The following is a 21,416-nucleotide window of genomic DNA, read 5'->3' as shown; positions in this document are numbered from 1 at the left end:
ACGTGGTTGAAATGCATCTTACTTGCATTCGTTTCCGACTGCTTCAATTTGCAGGAGATACGAAATCCTTTCACCTGCCTGAATGTTTAAGTTTTTAATGGTAGTAGTTATTGGACTATAATGACTTAGTTTCATTGTGCATTTTGCACATCTAGTAACTTATGTATCTGGAGACATTCATGCAATTCTGTACCTTTCTTCCTGTTCTATTAATGTTGAGCTCAGTATGAACTGAAAAGACCTTTTGTGGCAGACAGATTGGGTTTTCATGTGCAGTGCTTATCAGCTCAATTCCAAGGGTATGTTTTATGGCTTATGGCTCCCTGGATCTCTGTCAATCTGAAGTAGTAAAAACGTTTGGCATGCAAAGGATGTTCTCTCCAGATTTTTAAGGTTTTATAAATTGACTTGGAATACTGTTAATCTACCCATAGACTCAATCTCTGTTAACTGCTTGCTGTTTATATACATTGTTGAAATTTCCTGTCAGCATGCTGAGGATCTTTTCCTGAACCTCTCGTGATAAAAGGTGAGAGGTGCCGTTGAAACATTGTGTAGTACTACACTTGGGGGGGCTGACTAAAATCAACTTGGCTTCTAAATGCAATTTAAAAATAAGTGATTGGAGGCATTGGAGCCCTAACCCTACGTTCACCATCTAATGTGATTTGTGTTTCTGTTAACTGTAGCAGCAGCATTTCTGCACTTGCTTTTATACTGGTATTGAAGGAAAAATCCCAGAACACTGGCAGTACAGGTTTGTTGTACCCTGTAAGTACCTGTTATTTCTCAGAAAACTGTTGCAGTGGCAGATTACTCGGCACCCATCACTTTTAGCTCTGTACAGACGTAAATCCTGTTTTAACGTTCGGTGCCTGTACTGAGCTTCATTGATGTCTTAAAAGTTCTGTATCTGAAAATCGTAATAAAGTACCCTGCAGTCTGTACTGCTCTTCACTTCTTTTCCCCCTAATCTTTACACTTTTTTTTGAAGAATGAACTGAGTTGTGCAGTTGGATGCTTTCGTGTGAATGGCGTACATGTATTCTGATGGTGTTTGAGAGGGGATTGGAGTTTGTGGCTGTTGATTTCAGCTTTTTAGAAGTGGACAGAAAAGTTTTGTTTAAAGGACTGGTAATGGGTACAGTGTTAAGCCCAGTTAAGTATTTAATGGCCTTGTGCTTTTTTTGCTTCTAGTGGGGGAATTTTGGGAGGGGGGGTGGTCTTCGTTGCTTAACCTTCCAGTCCCTTTGATTTAGGAGCTTTAGCTCTGTTGGGCAGTGCTGTGAGTTTGGCATGCTACAGTCCTCACTCAAGTAAGTTAATGGGGTAAGTAAAGACTCGTCTGAAATTAAAACGCGGTCTAGATTTGTAACTCTTGTCAAAGTACATTTTGAGCGGTGTTAATTATAGGAGGTCTTGTTTTCTCTACAGAGAAAATTGCAGATAGTCATCCTTTAATCTGTTGGCGTGTGTTTTGGGATGATCTCTTGAGCATAACCAACCAGTGACTCGCTCAGATTTTTAATGTGTTGACTTGCAAAGGACATCGCTTCTTCTGCACCTTTGTGGTACTTCTGGTTCAGTGACAGAACATTAATCTCTGTACATGATTTGTGGGGTCACCAGTAATGGAAAAGTGTAGGCTAGCACCTCTGACCCATGGACCTTTGGTCCCCTTACCAGTCACAGGCAGTACAGCCTAATACTGGGGATCAGTGCTGGTTAGCGATGTGCATGTGCCACTAACAGCATTGCAAGCCTTCAAGTGCCCCTAGAGACCACAGCATTCACCATTTGCCCAGGACAGATATTCTCCCACCCAGCTGAAGGTGTCTACTTGGGGAATCCCAGACACAATTGGCTAGTGACATGACCAAGGCTTGATCCTGCAACATCTGCATCATACAGCTTAATGTGCTCAGGTACACCTTTACCAGCTGAAGGCCCTGAATGTTTTTAAGGACTTGGCGTTTTTTGCCAAATTGCAGGGGAAGTTGACCTCAGGCCTATCATTTATATGTACTATCATTAGTTCCATTTGCAATGTGCATCTCTCCATTCTTGTTGATTCTTATGCTTAGTTTTGCACCACGGGACATCAAATGGACAGAACTTGCATTGGGACCGTCATAATCAAGACCTCATTTAAGCCACATATTACTGTCTGCACATAATGACAAAAATACGATTTTTGAACTCATTTGTTTTGCAGTCGGGGAAAATAACCTGGTTCGGATCCCCCGACCATTTATTGAAGGTCGGGGTATTGGTTGCGATGTGTCAGGGTAGTTTGTTCCAGACTCCCACAACCCTGTGTGTAAATGAATTACTCCAGCCCTTAGTTTAAGACCTTTCATGTAGTTGAATTCATCCTCTGGTTTGTTTCACTGCGTCAATGAGTTCAACGTCTTTGGTGCCCTTGAGGACTTTTGAACACTTGAATCAGGTCCTCTGCTATAGGACCTTCATCCTATCACTGCTTTGAACCCAGGACTGTATCTGGTTACTATTCTATGGGATGATTGCAGAACAGCAGTTTTTTACATATTTACATAGTCCACATGGGGTTTATATCTGCATTATACAATTTCAACATCCCAGGATTTCATTGCTATTTAAGCAAATAGTGACCTTTTGCCTTTTTTATTGCATTTCCCAAGCCCTGGTCTGGTAACCACCTCACCTGTGGCATTCCAGTGCTGATCTTAATTGGATCCTTAACCAATCTGGTGTTTGATTGGAAATTACTATCAATGGTCTGTTACAAAAGCAAAACTAAAGGGTATCAAGTAACATAAAGATCAACATAAGAAGTGCTGTTTGTGTCATGATTCCAAAAGATGACTATTTGGGAACCTTCTTCAAAGGGAAGAATGTCACCTCTTGTTTATTATGATGTAATACTGTAAACTGCTGTGGATGTTAAAATGTTTTGTAAATAAATTTTTTAAAATGAGTTTTGCATTTTTTTTGGTTTCAAAGTTCTTCAATATTCAACAGTGTTGTCAAAAGCTAACCAAATAGTGCTAATATAACTGGTAGACAGCGCAAAGCATTTCTGTTATTGCATTTCTGGAGTCAGGTTTTGTCAAGTTGTACAGTGGAGGTTAATTTCTCACAAAGGGGTTTTTTCTCATTAAATGCTAACAATAAAATACAGGCAAATAGAAGTGATTGCCTTTATTTCCTTTTCTTTAGAATAGGCTCAAGGGTAATCTGGTTTCATTGAAAGGAATCTGTGAATGCTTCCTTTCGTGCTGTCTCCTCCTGGTTCTATACCTTTGTGTGGGATTAATCTGTCCTCGCTTTGTTGTGGGGTCTAGTCTGGGTGAGGCTGCTGTTCTAAAGAAAGATGCTTCATGCAGATTGCTGCCGTATAAATGGGTATTCTGTATAAATGGGAATTTTGAACAACATTCATAAATGGCCTTTAAATGGTTTTTAGTTTACTTTGTTTAAATATTAAACATTCATAGCATACAGGCAAAAAGCTAATGGCTAAATTGGTAGTATACCACGTAGGCAATTTTGCCTGTAGTGTAGTCATTAATAAACCAAAAATAGAATTAATGCTGCAAACCTACCTTTCTTCCTTCAGTTCTGACACACTTGTACTGTACAGTGTACTTGTATGTCTGCATTATCTACTGGGTGTGTTAATACCACTAACCTGATTAACAAGTGTACTGACCACATCTTTCATTCAGTAATGGCTCAGTTGAAGAATGTTCAGTTTAGTCTGTATGGTGTTCGTGTGTAGTTATTTGATTATATAGTTGCACTTTGAGCAATATACATTGGACAGTAAAGGTAAGTAAACATTCTCTGGGCATTTATTTTGGTTCATAGTGTGTAAACATTTTTGGAAAACAAGTGTTTTATTTAGTATATTTAGCTACTGTTCACATATTAGTCTGTTTATATAAAATTTTAAGCATTGACAGCTCTATAGCAAACATTTGACAGTGGGAGATGGCTCAGTACTGCAAGAAACTCAGAATTTCAGGTTTGTGTTGTAGCATGCCATTTTATAACAGAAATGCCCTTAGAATGGAGTATGCATTTGTAACCTTGTAAAAACAAATATGAAAATTTAGTATATACAGATTTGATAATGCAATAGCAATGATATTAGTAATTAGTCCACTGTAACATGTGTACTTCAATAACATTTACATAGTGATACAAAGTAAGGTAATCTTCATACAAAGCTAAAAAGTTTGTGTCATCATGCTTTGAATAAAGCTTAAGGTTACATCAGCATTGCAAAAGAACCAACATAGAGGGTGGTGCTAGACATTTTAGAGAGAAGCTGTCCCTCATCCATATACGAAGGAAGGGGGGAAGACATCAAAGTACTAGCTGTCAGACAGTTCTTAGAAAAAATTGCTATTTAAAAAACAAAACAATTGTTTCATCTATGTAACCCTATACATATCTTTTCTGATTGAATGTGTAAGTGATATTTCCATTTGACTTAATTCCGCCCCCCCCAATGTGACCAACTAGGGGCTTAAACATTCACAGTAAAACTGATAATTGGCTGACACACACGACCTCCTGCACAGCATTATTTTGGCTAGACACTCATTTTAGGCATTCAATATGCAGAGCAACAGGACCATCGAAAGAAAACCCCAGATAAAATGAGACATTTGCATTAGCATGAGGCAGGGAAGCAGAATACAAAGGGAGGACCCGTATCTTGCTGCTCTTGCACCATCCTTGAACATACAAGGTTTCATTCTCGGTCCACCCCTTGACACGCTGCAGCAGCTGCGTGACCTCTGGGGTCGTCCACACCTCCCCACTCAGCCACTTCAGTCTCCGCTCATTGAGTGTGCCTTTGATGCACTTCTCGAGCTTGCTTCTGTGAACAAACCGATCTAGACCTTTCCCATTTCCCAGGAAGAAGTGGGTGTAGATTCTTTTCTTTCGTGAAGGAACATTCTTGATCTTATGGTCATACAGCCCTTTCAAATAGGTAATTGCTAACATGAGGATTTTATTTTTCTGTTCATTTTGCTCTTCCTTTTGTATTGCATCAGGCCAAAACAGCAAAGTGAGTAGAAAAAAGGCACTAGAGGGAGATGTATTATTGCGGTCTTTGTAAAACCGGACACTAAGGTCCTGAAGTTTCTTCAAGGTAACAAGTTTTGGAGACCGAGGTGAAACGCAACCTAAAGCTATCTGACACAAAATGTAATTTCCTAAGCTTGTAGTGTCCAGCTTTTGTTTCTGAGGGTCTTCAGGATACATACTTATGATCTGTTCCAGCTTTCTGCTAGACCTTTCATTCTTCTGATCTGACAGTAAAGAAAAGATGGTCGTTACATTGCCACCTCCAAGTTTGTAAATTCTCATCTGTCTCCTGAGGGGAGTCAGCTTGTCTGTAGTTTCTGACTGTAGGTCCTGGTTGTCTGAGATATCCTCACAGAAGAAGCTTGCGTACACGCTTGTTTTTCTCAGAAGCCACTTCCTGGGGTTGTATTGGTGTTCCAACTCTTTGTTCATAACTTCCTCCTCCTCCTCCCTTTTGTCAGTTTGAAAGTAGCTCAGATCTTCTGAAATCCATTCAAGAGCATTGTATATGCTTTTCTGCAAGCCTTTCAGATGACTGTGAAATTTTTTCCACGGCTCTTTTATTTCTTCTGGAACGTGTTCTGTGAGTAGATAATTCAGGAGCTTTGCACGGCCATTTTCACCGGAAAACACATTCACTGAAGAGATGAGCTGCAGTAAACGGCAACAAACATCTACTTCTCCGAAATAGGCAGAATTGTTCATGCAGTCTCTTTCTGTTGTTGCTGCAGTTTCAGAGGCTCGGAAACACATTGCTGCTTGAAGAGCAGTTTCAATGATCTCGGCCGTGTTCTCGGCTGTTTTGCCCTCTCTATCCAGCGCGTCATATTTTACATTAAACCACTTCTTATAGACCTGGCCTTCTGTGTGCAAGATGAAAGAATCGTGTGGCAAGTGTGATTTTGCCACTTCAGCCCAATTTTTGGCTTCTTCAAATTTTTCATGGCTGTAGTAGAGTCTTGCAAGCTGCTGTGCAAAAAAAGGGTCCTTTCCGAAGCAGGTGTAGGCGGCTTTTAGAAGTTCCATAGCCTTGGGTGGGTTGTTCTCCACGTTGCAGACGTGCTCAATGAGTGGGGAAAAGAAAGTGTCAATGTTGTCGCCCTTGCTTCTCTTGTAGCGTCTAATGAACAGGTCTCTCACAAACTTCAAAAAATCATCTCGTCCGAATCTGTGTTCAAACAGGACCTTTTCATGAAGGAAGGCCATAGCGATTGTACTCTGCGTTTGCCTTGAACACAGCTGATGGACGATTTCCTGGGCTACCAAGGGGTGAATTATGCGCACGGAAGAGATGAAAGTTGTGCTCTCTCTCAAATGTATCAAGACAAGCCTTGCTTGTTTACTTAGGGCATTTTCGAAGTAACTCTGCCGAATTTTCTCCACCTGGACACCTAGACCTAAAAAAGCCTCACAGTGAGACACAGAGATGTATGAATTTTGCACATACAAATTGAGCACGGCAACATACGTGATGAGGCGGGTTTCAAGGGAAGAACGGTCAATATCTTGTAGAAGATGCTCCACAAAGTCCTTAACGTACTGTTCTTCAAATGCCTCACTCATTAACACAAATGTCAGAATAAATTCTGGTTCAAACTTTTGTTCAAGTACTTCACGCTTTTTAGAGAACAATTTCTTTTCTTCCTCCGAGAGTTTGTGCGTCACAGCCACTGTCTGTAAAGGTAATGCTTTGAGCATCTTTTCAGGCTCATGAGATCTCTTGCAGCTTAACAGAATGAAACATGTTGCCAAAGGATTAATTTTCTTCAAGGAGACAGCCTCTCCTAATTCATGCCTGAGTTCGTGAAGATATTCTTCATCGCAGTCTTCCAACAGGAGAAGCACTGGAACACAGTGATTTGCGTCTTTTTCTTCATACTCCCTAAGCAAGACTGCATGTTCACAGACATTTGCAACAGGATAAGAAGGCTTTACAACAGCACACCTGAGATCTTTTCTCTTGTTCCAAAGAGTTTGTCGCGCCACAGTGCTTCCACCACTGCCTGGGTGGTGGTATATATTTATTCTAGCCACTGACTTCTGGGGGGGACCAAACCTTACAATATTGTCCACTATTTTAATCGCATCTCCATAAGCGTCCCGCTGAATCACCTCACCACATTTCTTTTTATCTGCAAGCCAAAAATTAATCCAACTCACTTTTCCACCTTGGTAAAAATACCTTTCAATGTTTTTCACTTCTTCTTCATCAATACCTTTAGTACTGATATTATCACATTCATTAACACCAATGATTTCAAGGGACAACATTCTTTCTTCATCAGTAGTTTTTAGCGTACACTGTCCTTTATTGTAAACAGCTAAACGTTTATCAATCTGTGTTGCTGTTAAAGGCTGAATACTTTGAACTGTAGTATCAATGTGACTCATTTGCATGCCAACAATGCTGATCTGATTCAAATGTTCCAGGGTGCACGATGCCTGGGCAAGGCAAGACCATTTGGTATAGTTTTCTTTGGACTCTGAGATGACAATCATATCTTCCAGCCCATTCATTTCAGCATAGAATTCATGGAAAGTGTCGACCAATGGTTGTTCAACCTGGGACATTAAAAGAAAAAGCACAACAAAGGAGCCCTTTGGAAGAATTTCATTGCAGATTATAGATACTGCTTTTTTAAGGTTCTTTTTCTTGGTTTTAATCCAAGTCTTTTCGTCACACGGATTTTTGTCACCCAAGTAATCCGTGCGTCCATTACAGAATATCCAGCTGGTCTGATCAAACAGCTGCAGCTTCTTTATGAAGTCACTGGTATTCAAGCCACTTTCATTGGAGTAGTCTTCTAGAAAATGCAAGTTGGCTGCATGGTGATGCAGATACTGCCCACATAGTCCTGCGGTTTTAGAGTCCGGATCAAAATCAAGCACACAAAAGATATTCATGTGATGCAAGAAAGTTATGTTTATCAAATTTTCACTATCACATTTGTTTGCGACAACAATATACCATAGAGAATCGTCCATTTTTTTTTTGCCACCTGTCAAAAGAAGTGTGAGTTTTCTACCCAGATCCTCACGGATATCTGAAGGACTCTGGGAACCTGACAGTTCAGCTTCCTCCCTCCTGCTGTCTCTTTCAGGCATTCCTAAAGTAAACTCAACTTGGTCGTCATCACTAATTGGTACTGTGTTGGCCCCCACTCTTTGATAGACTGTTTTCTTTTCAAATTCAACCTTGTTGGTTTTTTCATTAAATTTAGGCAGACGCACTGTGTAGACTTGACCTTTCACAGTCTTCGCCATGGGTACAACGTCTACTTCAATGACCCAGCTTGTCTCTGTGCTGCCTTTATCTATGACCTCTATGAACCTCGGTGGTCTGATACACCGTCTTGCGTCTTCTTTGTGAGAAGGATTTGCAAAGCATCTTTCAGTGTAGTCTAATGCATCCACAAAGACATCTCTGTCCTTCACAGGGAGACCAATAATTTCTCCGTGTTCATAGTCAGTCCTGATATTGTCCTTGACTCCAAAGTGGATGGTGCCGTTGGTCCGAATGTTCATGCAACCTGCAGCAAACCTGATAACCTCATAGGCAAACTTGGCCTGCAGCCTCGTTTGGTCTAATGTTACAGCTTTATCCAAAGATTTATATTCACGGCAGGGGGCTATTAGGTTTTTGATGCCCGTTTCAGGTGGAAGAACTCTGTTCTTCACGTACTTAAAGACAGTGTCTTCTGTGTCAAAAGGCCGGGGCTCACAAAGGGACAGATCTGATTTCTCCTTTCGGGCTTTTTTCTCTTTCACAGGACTGGGCTCCTTCGCTGCTCCCACCTCTGGTGGTCCCTTCCCTCCCGCTTTTTTCTGGTGGTCAGCAGAGACCCTCTGGGTTTCTGATCTCTCAGGAAAGCCTGTTTGTTTTTTTTCTGGTTTATTCAATTCTGTAGACCCCAACAATTTATCTCTTTCAGATAGCAGAAGCTGTATTTGTCCAGGTTTCATCCCAGTCTCGTTTTTCAGAAAGTCTCTTGTCAGCCCCTTGAGAACTGGTCCTGTAACTTCGGCTTCATGCAGTTTCTTAATATACTCGTCTTTTACTCCTATTGATTTCAGCCAGGAGCTCACATGATTTTCATCCCACTTGTCACGTGGCAGAGTTTGATCCTCTACAATCAAAAGAAGAAGATATTCGGAAACGCGCACCTTCAACAGGAACAGAAAACAGCTTTTCAAACACATTGAGAAGTTTCAATTTTTTGCTTAGGTGAACACACGTGTACGTATTTCTATAACTTAATGTCCTTTATCTTTTCTGCTGCTATACACTGATTTGGGGAAATGCGTACTGAAATACAGCTGTAATGACCCTACATAACACCTACATAAAGGCAATGCATAATTCAATGTAACTGTCATAATCCCTTTGGACCACTTCTCCATATAATCTGATGAAGGTGTAATTACTCTTCTTATTGTTTGTTATGGTGTCCAATATAATTTAGTGTTCCTAACTCTACATGCAAGGTGACACTGGGTAACCTATCCTGACTCGGTTAAAGATTGTTTTATCAGCATTCCTTGGTGCAGGGTACAAGATGTTCACATACAGTGGTTATTTAAAAATGATTAGATGCTAAATGAAATTCTTTCCCATTACATTGTATGTCTCGATTGATGCCCCCTGTCCAGTATGATTCCGTAAATATCTTCCCAGAGAAATCTGTCAGAACAGTTTCACAGAAGCCAGTCACCCAGAACCCCAGTGTCTCGCTGTCCCAGCCAGGCCAGCATTTGTGTGCGTTATACTGTGGGGCTTCTCATCACAGACGGCTTGACCCACCCCAGTTACAGGGTAAAATAACTCGGAAGGAGAAAATATTATTTTAAACACAGCACCCGCTAACACAGAAAGCTGGTGCTCAGAAGAGAGCTACACACAGAGGGCACTCACCCATAGTCTCCAGCAGACTGTGGTGCTAATACTGCAGACCTGGGCAATCGAGAACTTTCTGTCAGCTGTGGGCAAAAGAATAAGAATATTATGGTTATTAATATGATATTTATTATATAATAATAAATTAGTCCTCCATAGAAGACAGCAAAGGATTTACAATCTTGCAATTTATTGGAATACACCTGAAACCCTCAGCAAACCTATGAGAAGATATCTGATAAGATATCCTTGATCATCTAATGATAATCCTACATGAACAGTCTGTCTAGTCCAGTAGTTCTCAGACTGTGACCAATTTATCTGATAATTCTCAGACTTGTATCTACCGACACTTATAGTTGTGAGTGCAGCAACTCGGACGAAGCACCTTTTTCACGGGCTCAACCGGTCCGGCTCGTCCAAGCTGGCCCAGTTCAATGGTTCGCCAAATCTGAGCAGAAAAAAAAAGTAAAAATCATCAGTGTAAAATATAAACAAAATGGCTTTCTTGCAAATCCAATAACGAACACCTCATTTCAAAGACGCACTGGTCAATTGATTATCAAGATACGTTTAAGAATATTGTGACGATTTTTAAGGGGTCATGAACATTTAAAAAAAAACTGCTGGTGAGCCGCGAGAGACGGAGAGCAGAAAAAATGTCCTACTCTGGTTAAACATGACGAAGAATAAACATTTCACAGACAGGAAGAGGAATAAAGAGGCACAGGGGAGACAGTATTAACGGGGGAAGGAGCACCGCCAGGCGAGCGGACGTGGTTTTTAACTCACGACTGATTGACCGCCCTCCTTTATAGTAAAGTCACTGCTAAACCGTTTTGCTCCCTCTAATTTTGTGAAAACCGAGGTTTAATGATTCGGTTTGTCCATCTGTCCAACAAATGTTTCTTAGATCAATTAAAATATTTGTACGGAACAGCTGGATAATATTTCAGTTCAAGTTCAAAATAAAAAAATAACATGGAAAACGTGAATTATATTTTATTGCAGGTCCAGTTCTACATTTCAAAAACAGCGCCTGCTTTTTCTGGCCGTGACGTCACTCTGTGTAAACATTTGATGAGTAGTTTAAATCCCCAGAAAGAAATGAGGATGAAAGCGAAACGCTGTATATTGCTTAGAACTGAATGCATCTCAAACGACAAATCGTGTCTTGACAATGGTGGTCACGACACGATTTATACCTGCAACCTACCAGCCACCAGGGCAGCCCACTGGGGTATGTAAGAGTCTCCCACAGGGTACATGAGCTTACCTACAGTACATATTTGTCCAGTTGTCATGCTGGGACAATCGATAATGTACATAGAAGTTTCCTAAAATGATCTGCGATTCTATGGAGGTCCGGATCTATACTATACAATGCGACACTCCTTCTATTAATGTAGCCTTCGTAGCTGTGCTCGTAACACGAAACTTGTTAGCGACACAGTCATGTTCAAAATGTGATTTAATGTGAACGTCGATAATCTGACTTCTTAAGAACAATACTTGATAAGATCAAATACTTAAAATAATGTAACGCTTACGGCCGACAGGCACTGTGTAAGAGCCGGCGTACCAGAGCAGGTGACGTCAGCGCCCTTCCCTGTGATAGCAGGACCACAGCTACTGGGCTGTGGAGAGATCTCTCTTTGGCTCACCGGGCTGGGTCGCTGCAACCCCCGTTGCGTTACAATAAAAACAAAAACAAAAAGAAAAACCCGAAAACATTAGCTCAAGCGTTTGCCCTGTGCGGTCTCCCAAGTTTCGTTTTCCCGACTTCTAAACATTCCCCGGAGGAGAAACGAGGCTGAAGTTGGCTTCCTATTCGCGTTTTTCGCTCCACCTTTAATGCCGCTGCTGTGATGTTACAGCTCTAGGCAGCCTGAAGTCATCAAAACCGCAACATGAACCACCGCCCGGCTGCGGAATCGAAACCTAACAAGTTGGCTGGGGACCAAAATTGCGATTTCCAGCGCGTCCGCGGGCCCAGTGCAAAAAAAAAACAACCTTTTTTTTTCACTTTCCCATTATATATAACACACTGTATTAACGGGCCCATTCAAATGTGTGTTTTTTAACCTATTAGGGCCACTTTCAAACGAACACCGATTAGCGGTACGTGCCGTCCCCGTGACCAATGTGTACATCATGCTCATGCCCGACTTCCCTGAAGTCTATCCAGCCGAATCCAACCAACAGGTGTGTTTAAGAAACCGTACCTCATGCCTCCTTGGTCCAGGCTGGGCGGCGTGAGATGCACGTTTCTGGAGAGGGTCTCTGCGTGCTCGGAGGCAGATCGGATCGCTTCTCCGTCCCTTCGTGCAAACAGACCAGCAACCTGAGCTTCACCCCGAAACCGCCGCCCCTTCCGGGCGTGTCTAATCAATAGACCGAGACAGGCTGAACCTACCGGACGGAGAAGCCAATAACTGTATGAAGGGGTTTGCATTCTCTAACAATTCAACGGAGTGAAAAGGAAAACGCAATGAAACCGTTTTCTGAAAAAAATATTCACCCCATGAGATTTTTTCTTACGCTTGCAAAACATGTTAGATTATTGTTTTGCTGGTGTAATACATGTGTGTTGTTTTTTGGTCCTGACATCTTTTTTTTTTAATTATTTTTATGAAATGTATAAAGAATTTACAAATAGAATTAGAGGAGCACAAACATATACAAGAGAAAACAAATCACAAACAGAAAAAAAAACAATTAACTGGCAGAGATAATGAAGTAAATTATATGACCCAATTATATATTTTTTACATATAACATTTGATATCTTGCTTTTGCACTTCTCAGATTTTTTATTTTTGGTCCTAAAATCCCCGCCCGGAAGAAACTGAGTGTTGTGATCACTCGACAGAAGAAGCGGATGTCTGAGTGTCGGTACCGCCTCGGACCGGACCGGTCCAGCTCGCTGCCCCGATCAGCAGTCCTTCTGAACAACCACAGGCTAACACCAGCCTCCACCCGGCTCACCCACGGCGCAAACTCCACATTGCAAGAACAACATTGATTATTTTAGGCCATATCACTTTTTATTTTGACACTGATATAGAAAAACAGGCAAAGTGTAGTACACTGCATGCGTAAAACATCCGACATTGATACAAAGTGCTTTAATTCACCACCACCTACCGCTCTAGGGAGTGTCCTCTTTCCTTAACACTGAAATATAGTAATGCTAGTTTTACAGAGTCAAAAGGGGAAAGCAAGTCATATAGTACATAAAATTAATATGGTTGTGGGAGCCAGCTTACCAGCGCAGTGACGTCACCACCCTTCCCTGTGAATAGCAGGGACCTCAGCCGCCGGGCTGCGGGGAGATCTCCCTTTAGCTCAGCTGGCTGGGTCCCTGTTGAGTGATGCCGGAGGCCCGGGTTCGAGGCAGCAGCGGCGAGGGCGCATACCCACGTGAACCGGAAAAGCGCTACAATATATTCAAACCGACATTAAACATTGCTCATGATAAAATACAGCACAAGCGAGGATTTCAGGGGGAAGGTATGTGTATGTGGGACCAGACAGTCCGACAGCAGGGCCAACCCGCCACAGAAAAGGCACAGCTTCTAACAGGGCGGGAACATCAGATCCACCAATACTGACATCTGTTCCAAGACCTGATCTACTCTCGAAGTGCTTATATACAAGTAAATCCCCAGACCCAGCAGCCCCTTGCCCTGCCTGGGGCGTGTTCTCGACTCCCTCCTCCCTCAGGAAGAACCCCGAATCCCTCCACGATACTCCTGCTGGTATTGACTTCTGCTTCCGATCTGACGAGATGAGGGTTCAACCTGACACTGCTGTCCTGGTGTCCAGCATTTTATCTTCATCTTTATCATTTTAGCTCATTTAATCTGGAAGTCGCCCCAAAGATGAGATCAACTCTCAAGCAAGTGGCAGACTTGAAGGTATCATAAAAAGAGAATAAGACTATAAAAACTATCCAGCAACCCAGTTTGATTGTATAGCTCAGACCTGCTAAAAACATTTCCTACTTTTAAGGACATCAAACCAGCTCATTCCTGAAAGTGGGCAGGATTCAGTATCCCCACACGACAGTGACACAGTGCTAATCACTGGAGATCAAACAGCAGGCTGCTTCTGTCATTGGACTTTTCCCTTTAGTCAATCAGTCCTTTGAATCTTGAAGCCTGTGTGTAAAATAATAACAGTGAACATTTAAAAAATTTTTTTTCTTCTTTAGAAAATTAAGTACTCTGTATATGTGGACATCATAATAGCATTTGCATTCAAATGCTCCTTAAAACCTACAATATTTATAGCTATTGTTTACAAAACTCATTTGCTGCATTTTGAATGCCTTGCACAATAGATCATCTTTTGCTACATTGCTTTTTACGTTTCCAAAGATAATCAATCATCTTTTTAAATTTTGCACTGGTTAAAATATAAATTACTTCATATTTGATGTTTTTTTCCTAAACATTTCAATCCTAATGATCAGGCCAAAGAGGAAGATTTTGCGTGTGTTCTCACAGGGACCATCCTGAGGCTCTCCGATCAGCATAGCGCTGGAGTCTTTGTGCCAGACAGGATCTCCGCAGGCAGCTGCATCAATCCTGCTTTGACTGAAACTGGTTTAAGTCACAAGTTTATTCTCTCCATCCTTGGACATTTCATCTTGCCTCAGTAGACAAGAACTTCGATTTATGTCTTAAAAGCATGGAAATGGCCCAGCTTAGAAGAACACAATACCAAAATTAGAAAGGATTTGGATCTTTCCCATCATTGATGTTCAGGTTTGAGTGCCTTATGTCAGACACGTATGTGCTTTAATAGGAATAGCTGCAGCGTAGCTGTGTTCTGTAAGTGAACATTCCCACACAGGTGCTTCCTTGTTTCATGCACATTTTAAATCAGGTATCTTTTCCCCAGTAACAGTGACATTGTAAGCCACCAGCCCTTGAAAGGAAAACCCCAAATAGAAAGTGACGTTTTCATTGCCGTAAGGCACCGAAGCCGAATTCAGAGCATGGATCATGAGCTTTCGCTTCTTCGGGCCATGAAGAAAAACGGTCCCGTCTTCTGTCCACCCATGGACGGGTTTCAGGAGCCTCGTGATCTCTGGCATCTTCCACACCTCCCCGCGGAACCACTTCATCCTCTTCTCGTCCACTGAGAAGAGCTTTGTGTGCGCCTCCACCTTGCTCTTGTGCACAATCCTGTCCCACCCACTGCCATTGCCCAGGAAGAAGTGGGTGAAGATCCTCCTCTTCCTTCGAGGGACGTCTTTCATTTTGACCCGGTAGCTTCTTTTGAGAAATTCAATGGCTGACATGATGATCTCGTATTTCATTTCTTTGTTGTGCTCGCTGTCTTGCTCTTCAGGCCAGAAGAGCAGGGTTCGTAAGAACAAGGCACTCGATCGACATCTGCTTTCCTCCTTTGGAAACTGTTGGCTGAGCTCCTGCAGCTCAGGAAGAGATGCCAGTCCGGGAGAGCAAGCCGAGAGGCAGCCTAGTGAAATCTGAGAGGCAATGTAATTGACAAGATCCATCTGATCCAGTCTGGCCTTCTGGGGATCATTAGGGTACATGGATATAATGTCTTGCAGCACCTTGACTGGGGCCTTATCTTTCTGCTCAGTCAGCAGGGAAAAAATGGTAGTAATATTTCCACCCCCAAGGCAGTAAATGTGCATGCGTTTCATGAAAGGGGTTAAATTGTCCAGGCTTGAGCCGCAGGTTTGTTTAGCTGACCAGATGGAATCTTCGCTGAAATACTGTCCGTACACTGAGGACTTATTGACCAGCCAGTTCTTGGGATTGTTTATCTTAAAATCTGTGCTGCTGGTTTCCTCCTCTTCTGTGTTTGTGTCCGTCTGAAAGTAACTCAGGTCCTCAGATATCCATTCCAGAGCTTCATACATGGTCTTCTGAACAGTTTTCAGATCGCTGTGGAAATTCTCCCAGGGCTTTCGTACTTCTTCAGGAATATAATCCGTGAGCAGATACCTCAGAAATTCTGAGCGGCCGATAACTTTGTTTGAAAAAGGTTTCAAGGAAGTAATGAGCTTTAACAAATGACATCCAACTTCCACTTCTGAGAAAAACCCTGAATTATTCATGATACTGTTATCTAGTTTTGCTGCTTTCTGACAGGCTCTGAAACACTCCATGGCTGTAAGTGCTGTTTCAATTGCATCTGCTGTCTTTTCAGGCGTTTTAGTCTGTTTGTCCAGTGACTTACATTTAGCCATGAACCACTTCCTGAACACCTGACCTTTTGTGTCCAGAATAAAGGAATTATTGGGCATTTCTTTAGCTGCAGTTTCTGCCCAACATCTTGCTTCTTCGAACTTTTCGTGGAAGTAATTTAGTCTTGCAAGCTGCTGAGCAAAAAAGGCATCTTTCTTGAAACGTATATAGGCCGCTTTGAAAAGCTCAATAGCCCGCTCTGGGCTTTCTGTCTGCGTCACGTGCTCAATGAGAGGAGAGAAGAAACTGTCTGATTTGTCCCCCTGAATCACTCGGCAGCGTCTCATAAATAAATCCCGCACATACCTCACGAACTCTTCTCTCCCAAACCTGTGCTGGAAAAGCACGTCTTCTCGCAGGAGATCCATGGCGATGCTGCTCTGCTGCTGGCTGCCCGAGAGTTGTTGGAGGATTTCCTGCGCAACTAAGGGATGAATTATACGAATTGATTCAATGTGGGTCTTCTCGTCTCTCAGGTGTAGGAACACCAGCTTGGCCTGTTCGCTTAGTGATCTTTCAAAGGTGTTCTGGCGGAATCGATTCATATGGATGGTGATGGCCAACAAGGCTTCGCAATGGGACTGTGAGATGTAGGAGTTCTGTACATAAGAGTTGAGCAAGGCCACGTAGTGCATGAGGCGGGTGGCTGGAGATGAAAGGTCAATATCTTGTAAAATATGTTTCACAAAGTCTTGTACGTACTGGGTCTCAAATTCTTCGCTCATCAGCACGAAAGTCAAGATGAATTCTGGCTGGTACTGCTCTTCCAGCTTCTTCCTTTTCCCTGCAAACATTCTCTTCTCCTCCGGTGTCAGCTTGTGAGTCACGGAAACGTTCTGCAAAGGCGATTCCTTGCACATTTTTTCTGGGTTATGGGACCGCCTGCAGCTCAGCAGGATGAAGCAGAGAGCTCCTTGGTTGATCTTCTTGGTGTTCACGGCAACGTTGAGCTCGCTCCGCAGGTCGTCAATGTAGTCTTCGTCACAGTCTTCCACCAGCAGGAGCACAGGGAGACACCTCTGCACGTCCCTTTCCTCGTATTCCCGCAGTTTGACTGCGTGCTCGCTCACGGTGGCTGCAGAGAATGAAGGCTTTACCACTGCACATCGGAGGTCCTTTCTGTAGTTCCAGAGGATCTGTCTTGCCACTGTACTGCCCCCGCTGCCAGGATGATGGTATATATTTATAATGTTTACAGGCATCTGGTATGCGCTGCGTTTCAAACTATCATCAATAAATTTGGTGACCTCCCTGTATGCTTCCCTCTGAATAACTTCCCCAACGAATTTCTTTTCTGCCAGCCAAAAATTCAACCACGTCACCTTTCCCCCATGGTAAAAATGGCGTTCGATGTTGTCTTTCTCGAGGTCAACAAAGTAGGTGCTGGTCTCTTCACACTGCTCAATACTCAGGACCTCCAAGGACGACATCCTCTCTTCCTCGACCGTTTCTAGCAAGCAGAGACCCTTGCTGTAGACCGACAGGTGCTTGGTAGCCCGGGCTGTGATGGGCTGGATGCGCTGGATGGTTGCGTTCACGTGACTCATTTTCATCCCGACGACGCTTGCGCGGTTCACAGTCTCCGCGCTGCAGGACGCCTGAGCAAAGCCCGCCCACTTGCAATGGTTTTCTTCCGATTCCGAGATGCAAACAATGTCTTCGTGGCCCTGCATCTCGGCAAAGAACTCGTGGAACGTGTGCACGAGAGGCTGCTCGATGGGTGCCATGAGGAGGAAGATCACCAGAAAGGAGCCCTTGGGCAAAATCTGTTTGCAGATCACGGACACCGCCTCCTTCAGTAGCGTCTTCCTGGTTTTAATCCAGGCCAGCTCCTCACAGGGAACCTCCTTTCCACGATAATCACTACGGCCATTGCAGAATATCCAGCTGGTGTGTTCAAACAAGTGCAAGTGCTGAACGAAGTCGTTGATGCTCATGGTGCTCTGCATTTTGTAGTTCTGGAGGAAATGAAGGTTTACTGCATGATGGTCTTGGTATTTACTACAAAATCCAGATATTTTCGAGTCGGGGTCAAAATCGAACACACAGAAAATGTTCATGTTCAATAAGAAATCAATGTGGCTCAAATGCTCTGGTTCAAATTTATTAGTAACAAGAATGTACCACTTTTCCTTTTCTATAAACTTTTTGCCACTGGTGATCAAAACAGTCAGCTTTCTGCCCAAGTCCTCACACAAGTCTGGCCAGTTCTGAAAATAAGAGGCTTCGGCTTCCTCCCTTCGGGCATCTCGGTCTTTCACACGGCTATAGAAATCATTCAGGTCACTGACTGGTTCAGTCTTGGCACCTACTCTCCGATAGATTGTAGTCTTCTCCTTTTGTACTTTATTGGCCTTTTCACTAAAATTAGGCAGGCAGACAGTGTAAACTTTGCCTTTCACGATGCTCGCGGTGGGCACAATGTCCACTTCAACGACGTAGAGCTTTTCTGTGCCGCTCATGTCGAGGACTTCTACAAACTGTGGCGGGCGAATGCACTCCCTGGCAGACTCACAGTCCGAGTCTGGGAAGCACTTTTCTATGTGATCCAGTGCGTCGGTATAGACGTCTCTCTCCCTCACAGGAACCCCGATTATCTCCCCGTGCACGTGGTCGTTGTCGTCTTTGCTGTCCACGACTCCGAAGTGGATGATGCCGTTCGATCGGACGTTCAGGCACCCGCAGGCGAACTTGAGGACCTCTTTGGCGAACTTGGCCTGCAGCCTCGCGCGGTCCAGGCCTGCAGCCGTGGTAAAGGCCTTATATTCGTGACAGGGCGTCATGAGGTCTATGACCCCCGATTCCGGCTGCAGGACGTTGTGTTTGGCGTAGGTGAAGTCCTGGCCAGGCTTGTTTAGGGGCCGCGGCTTGCAGTCCCTCCTCGCCGGCGCCCGGCTGTCCGGGCGGGCGTGCACATCGCCGAGCCCCCCCGAGGCCGCCTGCGGTTCGGCCCGACGGGCAGGCTGGGAGTCCGGCGGCGTGCCCTTCCTCGGAGCCGGTGGCTCAGCTGTCTGCGGCCTGCGCTCCTGGCGAGTCTCGAGCAGCTCGTTCCGCTTCTGCACAATCAGGAGCGCGGGTCCGGATCTCATCCCGGTCTGCCTCACCAGGTACTCCTCCGTGACCGCGGCGAGGACATGCCCGTCCACCTCCTCCTCCTGGAGTCTCCGAACGTACTGCTGCTTCACGCCGAGAGTTTCCAGCCAGGCGCTGACATCCGCCTCTGTCCACTCTGCCAGGGGCTTCCTGCTGTATTCTGGAGAAAGAGGTCAAGCCAAGAACTTAGAAAACTGTCAAGAGAGGAAACACAAGCCTTTTCACACAATAACACTTCGTTTTACTTTTGAATAATTCAAATAATAACCAAATTGTTTTACAGTAGAGAAGGTGCCTAGTTGATTCTACTTTCAATGATTTTTTTTTACAAAACAGCACCTCTGCGATCTGAGGGCTCTTCTTCTCCATATATCTCCATAGTGCAGCTTTAATTTGCATATAATATATAAAATGAAAATTCTGTTCTCTCATTTTAAGATACCAGTTTAAGATTTGTTCTTTATCTTGTTTTTTGTAATAAACTGAAATTCTACAGTATTTATTCCAGTACACTCACCCATTTTTAAAACACCTTTGGTCCCAATATCAGGGTGCAGGGGTCACTGGCATTCCATGTTCACTCTGCTATGACAAATCAGGGAAAATTAGCTTTTATATTGTATTATTTTGCCTTATTCATCCAGTCAATTCTATCGCAGAATCTAGGAAAATGACAAGTTCCTTCTGCATTTATCAGTAGCAAAAATGATAATATCAAATCTGGAAGTCACCAAGCCAGTGCAGATATTTTGATTTCTGACTGTTATATGATACACCACAATATACGTTATTACTTCTTGTTATTCTGAAATGGAGTAATAGAAAAAAATACCCCACATTTCAAGGTCAAAATTGTATATGGACAGGTGAGTTCCAGAAATAGATAATGAACTTCTCACTCTGTTTTTAAAAGCCTGAAGGGAGATAAATAAACAGCACTGCAGACAATCTACTGGTTGGGTTTCCTCCCTTTTTCTTTTATCAGCCTCAGAAGCCCGTAAACTGTGCTTCCTAAAGAATAAGCACAGGAGTTCTGAGGAGCCAGCTGTGGTTCTTTCAACTCGGGAACAGTCTGAGCTCGGTTCTGGACTGGGCACTTTCCTGTCGTGTTACTCCACTGTCGTCTTGCCAAGTTTAAAACACACCAGCTGTCCTTATTTTGTCACCACGAACTGGCCAGTTCTCGCCAGACCCCCTTGTTCCCTCCTATACCCGATGAGCACAAATGAGCGCTTAAAGGTCGATTCGGTCGGAGAAGTTCAGTTCCACTCGCCTGCTTGCTGCAGCCCGTCCGACATCTCACCACGCCGGACCGCCCAGGCCGTCTCGGCTCTTCAAGGCAGAAGCAGCGGTTCGGATCGCCTCCCTGCGCTCTCTGCCCCCTGACTGCACTGCCCTGCCGTACACAGGACTTCCACGGACCCACAGACGGGCGAGGCTGCGGAACCGGCTCGCAGGGCGGGCGGCGCCTTTTAGGTTTCGATTCTACTGAACAGAAAGTTCAGGATGTCGACGGCGAAAAGCTCGCGGAAGCCTGCGATCGGATACCCGAGCTTCGTGCCACAGCAGAACAGTATTCCATTTTTATGCCAATATTTTGGTTTCGTATCGGCGAACAAGTAAATTTGTCCCTTTCAATAGAAAAGCGCTAACTCACCCTGCACTCGCCACCCCTGCAGTTTTTAAATGATGAGACTCTTGGTAAAGTAAAATAAATTGGTCACCACGGACTCCTAAAATGACTCCTGTTAAACTCGGCGTGTTAGAAGTGCGTTTATCGCAATACTGGACAGACATCGCGGGTGACCGGTACCGGCAAGTGCGTTTGCCGAATTTAATTCTAATGCGAATATTCATCACTATATGCATAAATCATATAAATGGAAACATTATTGCACGCAAGAAGTAAACTGTGTACTTACCGCTGTCTCCTTCACCTGTGACGCACAGAGTCGGGGCTTTCTGGGCGAAGGAGTGACGTCAGAGAAGAACTCGAATCCCTCGGGTGTTACTGTATTTCCATTAACAGTAATAATAATAATCCGATTCTGCTAAATAAACGTTATCCTACTTACAACGCCCTGGTAACTTTTTAACCATACTCGCTTTATCAA

The 21,416-nt window shown here is 43.6% G+C and overlaps 2 protein-coding genes across 5 annotated transcripts; both read right to left on the bottom strand.

Moving 5' to 3' along the window:
• Positions 1-3,818: 3,818 nt before the first annotated feature.
• Positions 3,819-12,412, bottom strand: LOC102687574 (sterile alpha motif domain-containing protein 9-like). 3 transcript variants are annotated; one of them, XM_069194643.1, is made up of 5 exons: positions 12,205-12,412; positions 11,562-11,655; positions 10,368-10,430; positions 9,998-10,062; positions 3,819-9,212 (listed from the first exon to the last, which is right to left on the bottom strand). In XM_069194643.1, exons 4-5 carry the CDS (start codon positions 9,999-10,001, stop codon positions 4,591-4,593), a joined length of 4,626 nt encoding a protein of 1,541 aa, XP_069050744.1. In that variant the 5' UTR covers positions 10,002-10,062; positions 10,368-10,430; positions 11,562-11,655; positions 12,205-12,412; the 3' UTR covers positions 3,819-4,590. The 3 variants fall into 3 exon arrangements, with proteins under 3 accessions (XP_069050744.1, XP_069050743.1, XP_069050745.1); XM_069194642.1 differs by lacking the exon at positions 11,562-11,655; XM_069194644.1 differs by lacking the exons at positions 11,562-11,655; positions 12,205-12,412 and adding an exon at positions 12,109-12,195.
• A 592-nt stretch (positions 12,413-13,004) lies between these two features.
• Positions 13,005-21,281, bottom strand: samd9l (sterile alpha motif domain containing 9 like). 2 transcript variants are annotated; one of them, XM_069194640.1, is made up of 4 exons: positions 21,225-21,281; positions 20,576-20,787; positions 19,820-19,884; positions 13,005-19,462 (listed from the first exon to the last, which is right to left on the bottom strand). In XM_069194640.1, exons 3-4 carry the CDS (start codon positions 19,821-19,823, stop codon positions 14,853-14,855), a joined length of 4,614 nt encoding a protein of 1,537 aa, XP_069050741.1. In that variant the 5' UTR covers positions 19,824-19,884; positions 20,576-20,787; positions 21,225-21,281; the 3' UTR covers positions 13,005-14,852. The 2 variants fall into 2 exon arrangements, with proteins under 2 accessions (XP_069050741.1, XP_069050742.1); XM_069194641.1 differs by lacking the exon at positions 20,576-20,787 and having other exon boundaries at positions 21,225-21,263.
• Positions 21,282-21,416: the final 135 nt, after the last annotated feature.

Source organism: Lepisosteus oculatus, chromosome 9, assembly GCF_040954835.1.
Source record: "Lepisosteus oculatus isolate fLepOcu1 chromosome 9, fLepOcu1.hap2, whole genome shotgun sequence".
NCBI classification, from domain to species: domain Eukaryota; kingdom Metazoa; phylum Chordata; class Actinopteri; order Semionotiformes; family Lepisosteidae; genus Lepisosteus; species Lepisosteus oculatus.
Note: the sequence above shows the minus strand (reverse complement) of the source record. Positions and strands in the feature narration are given on the sequence as shown.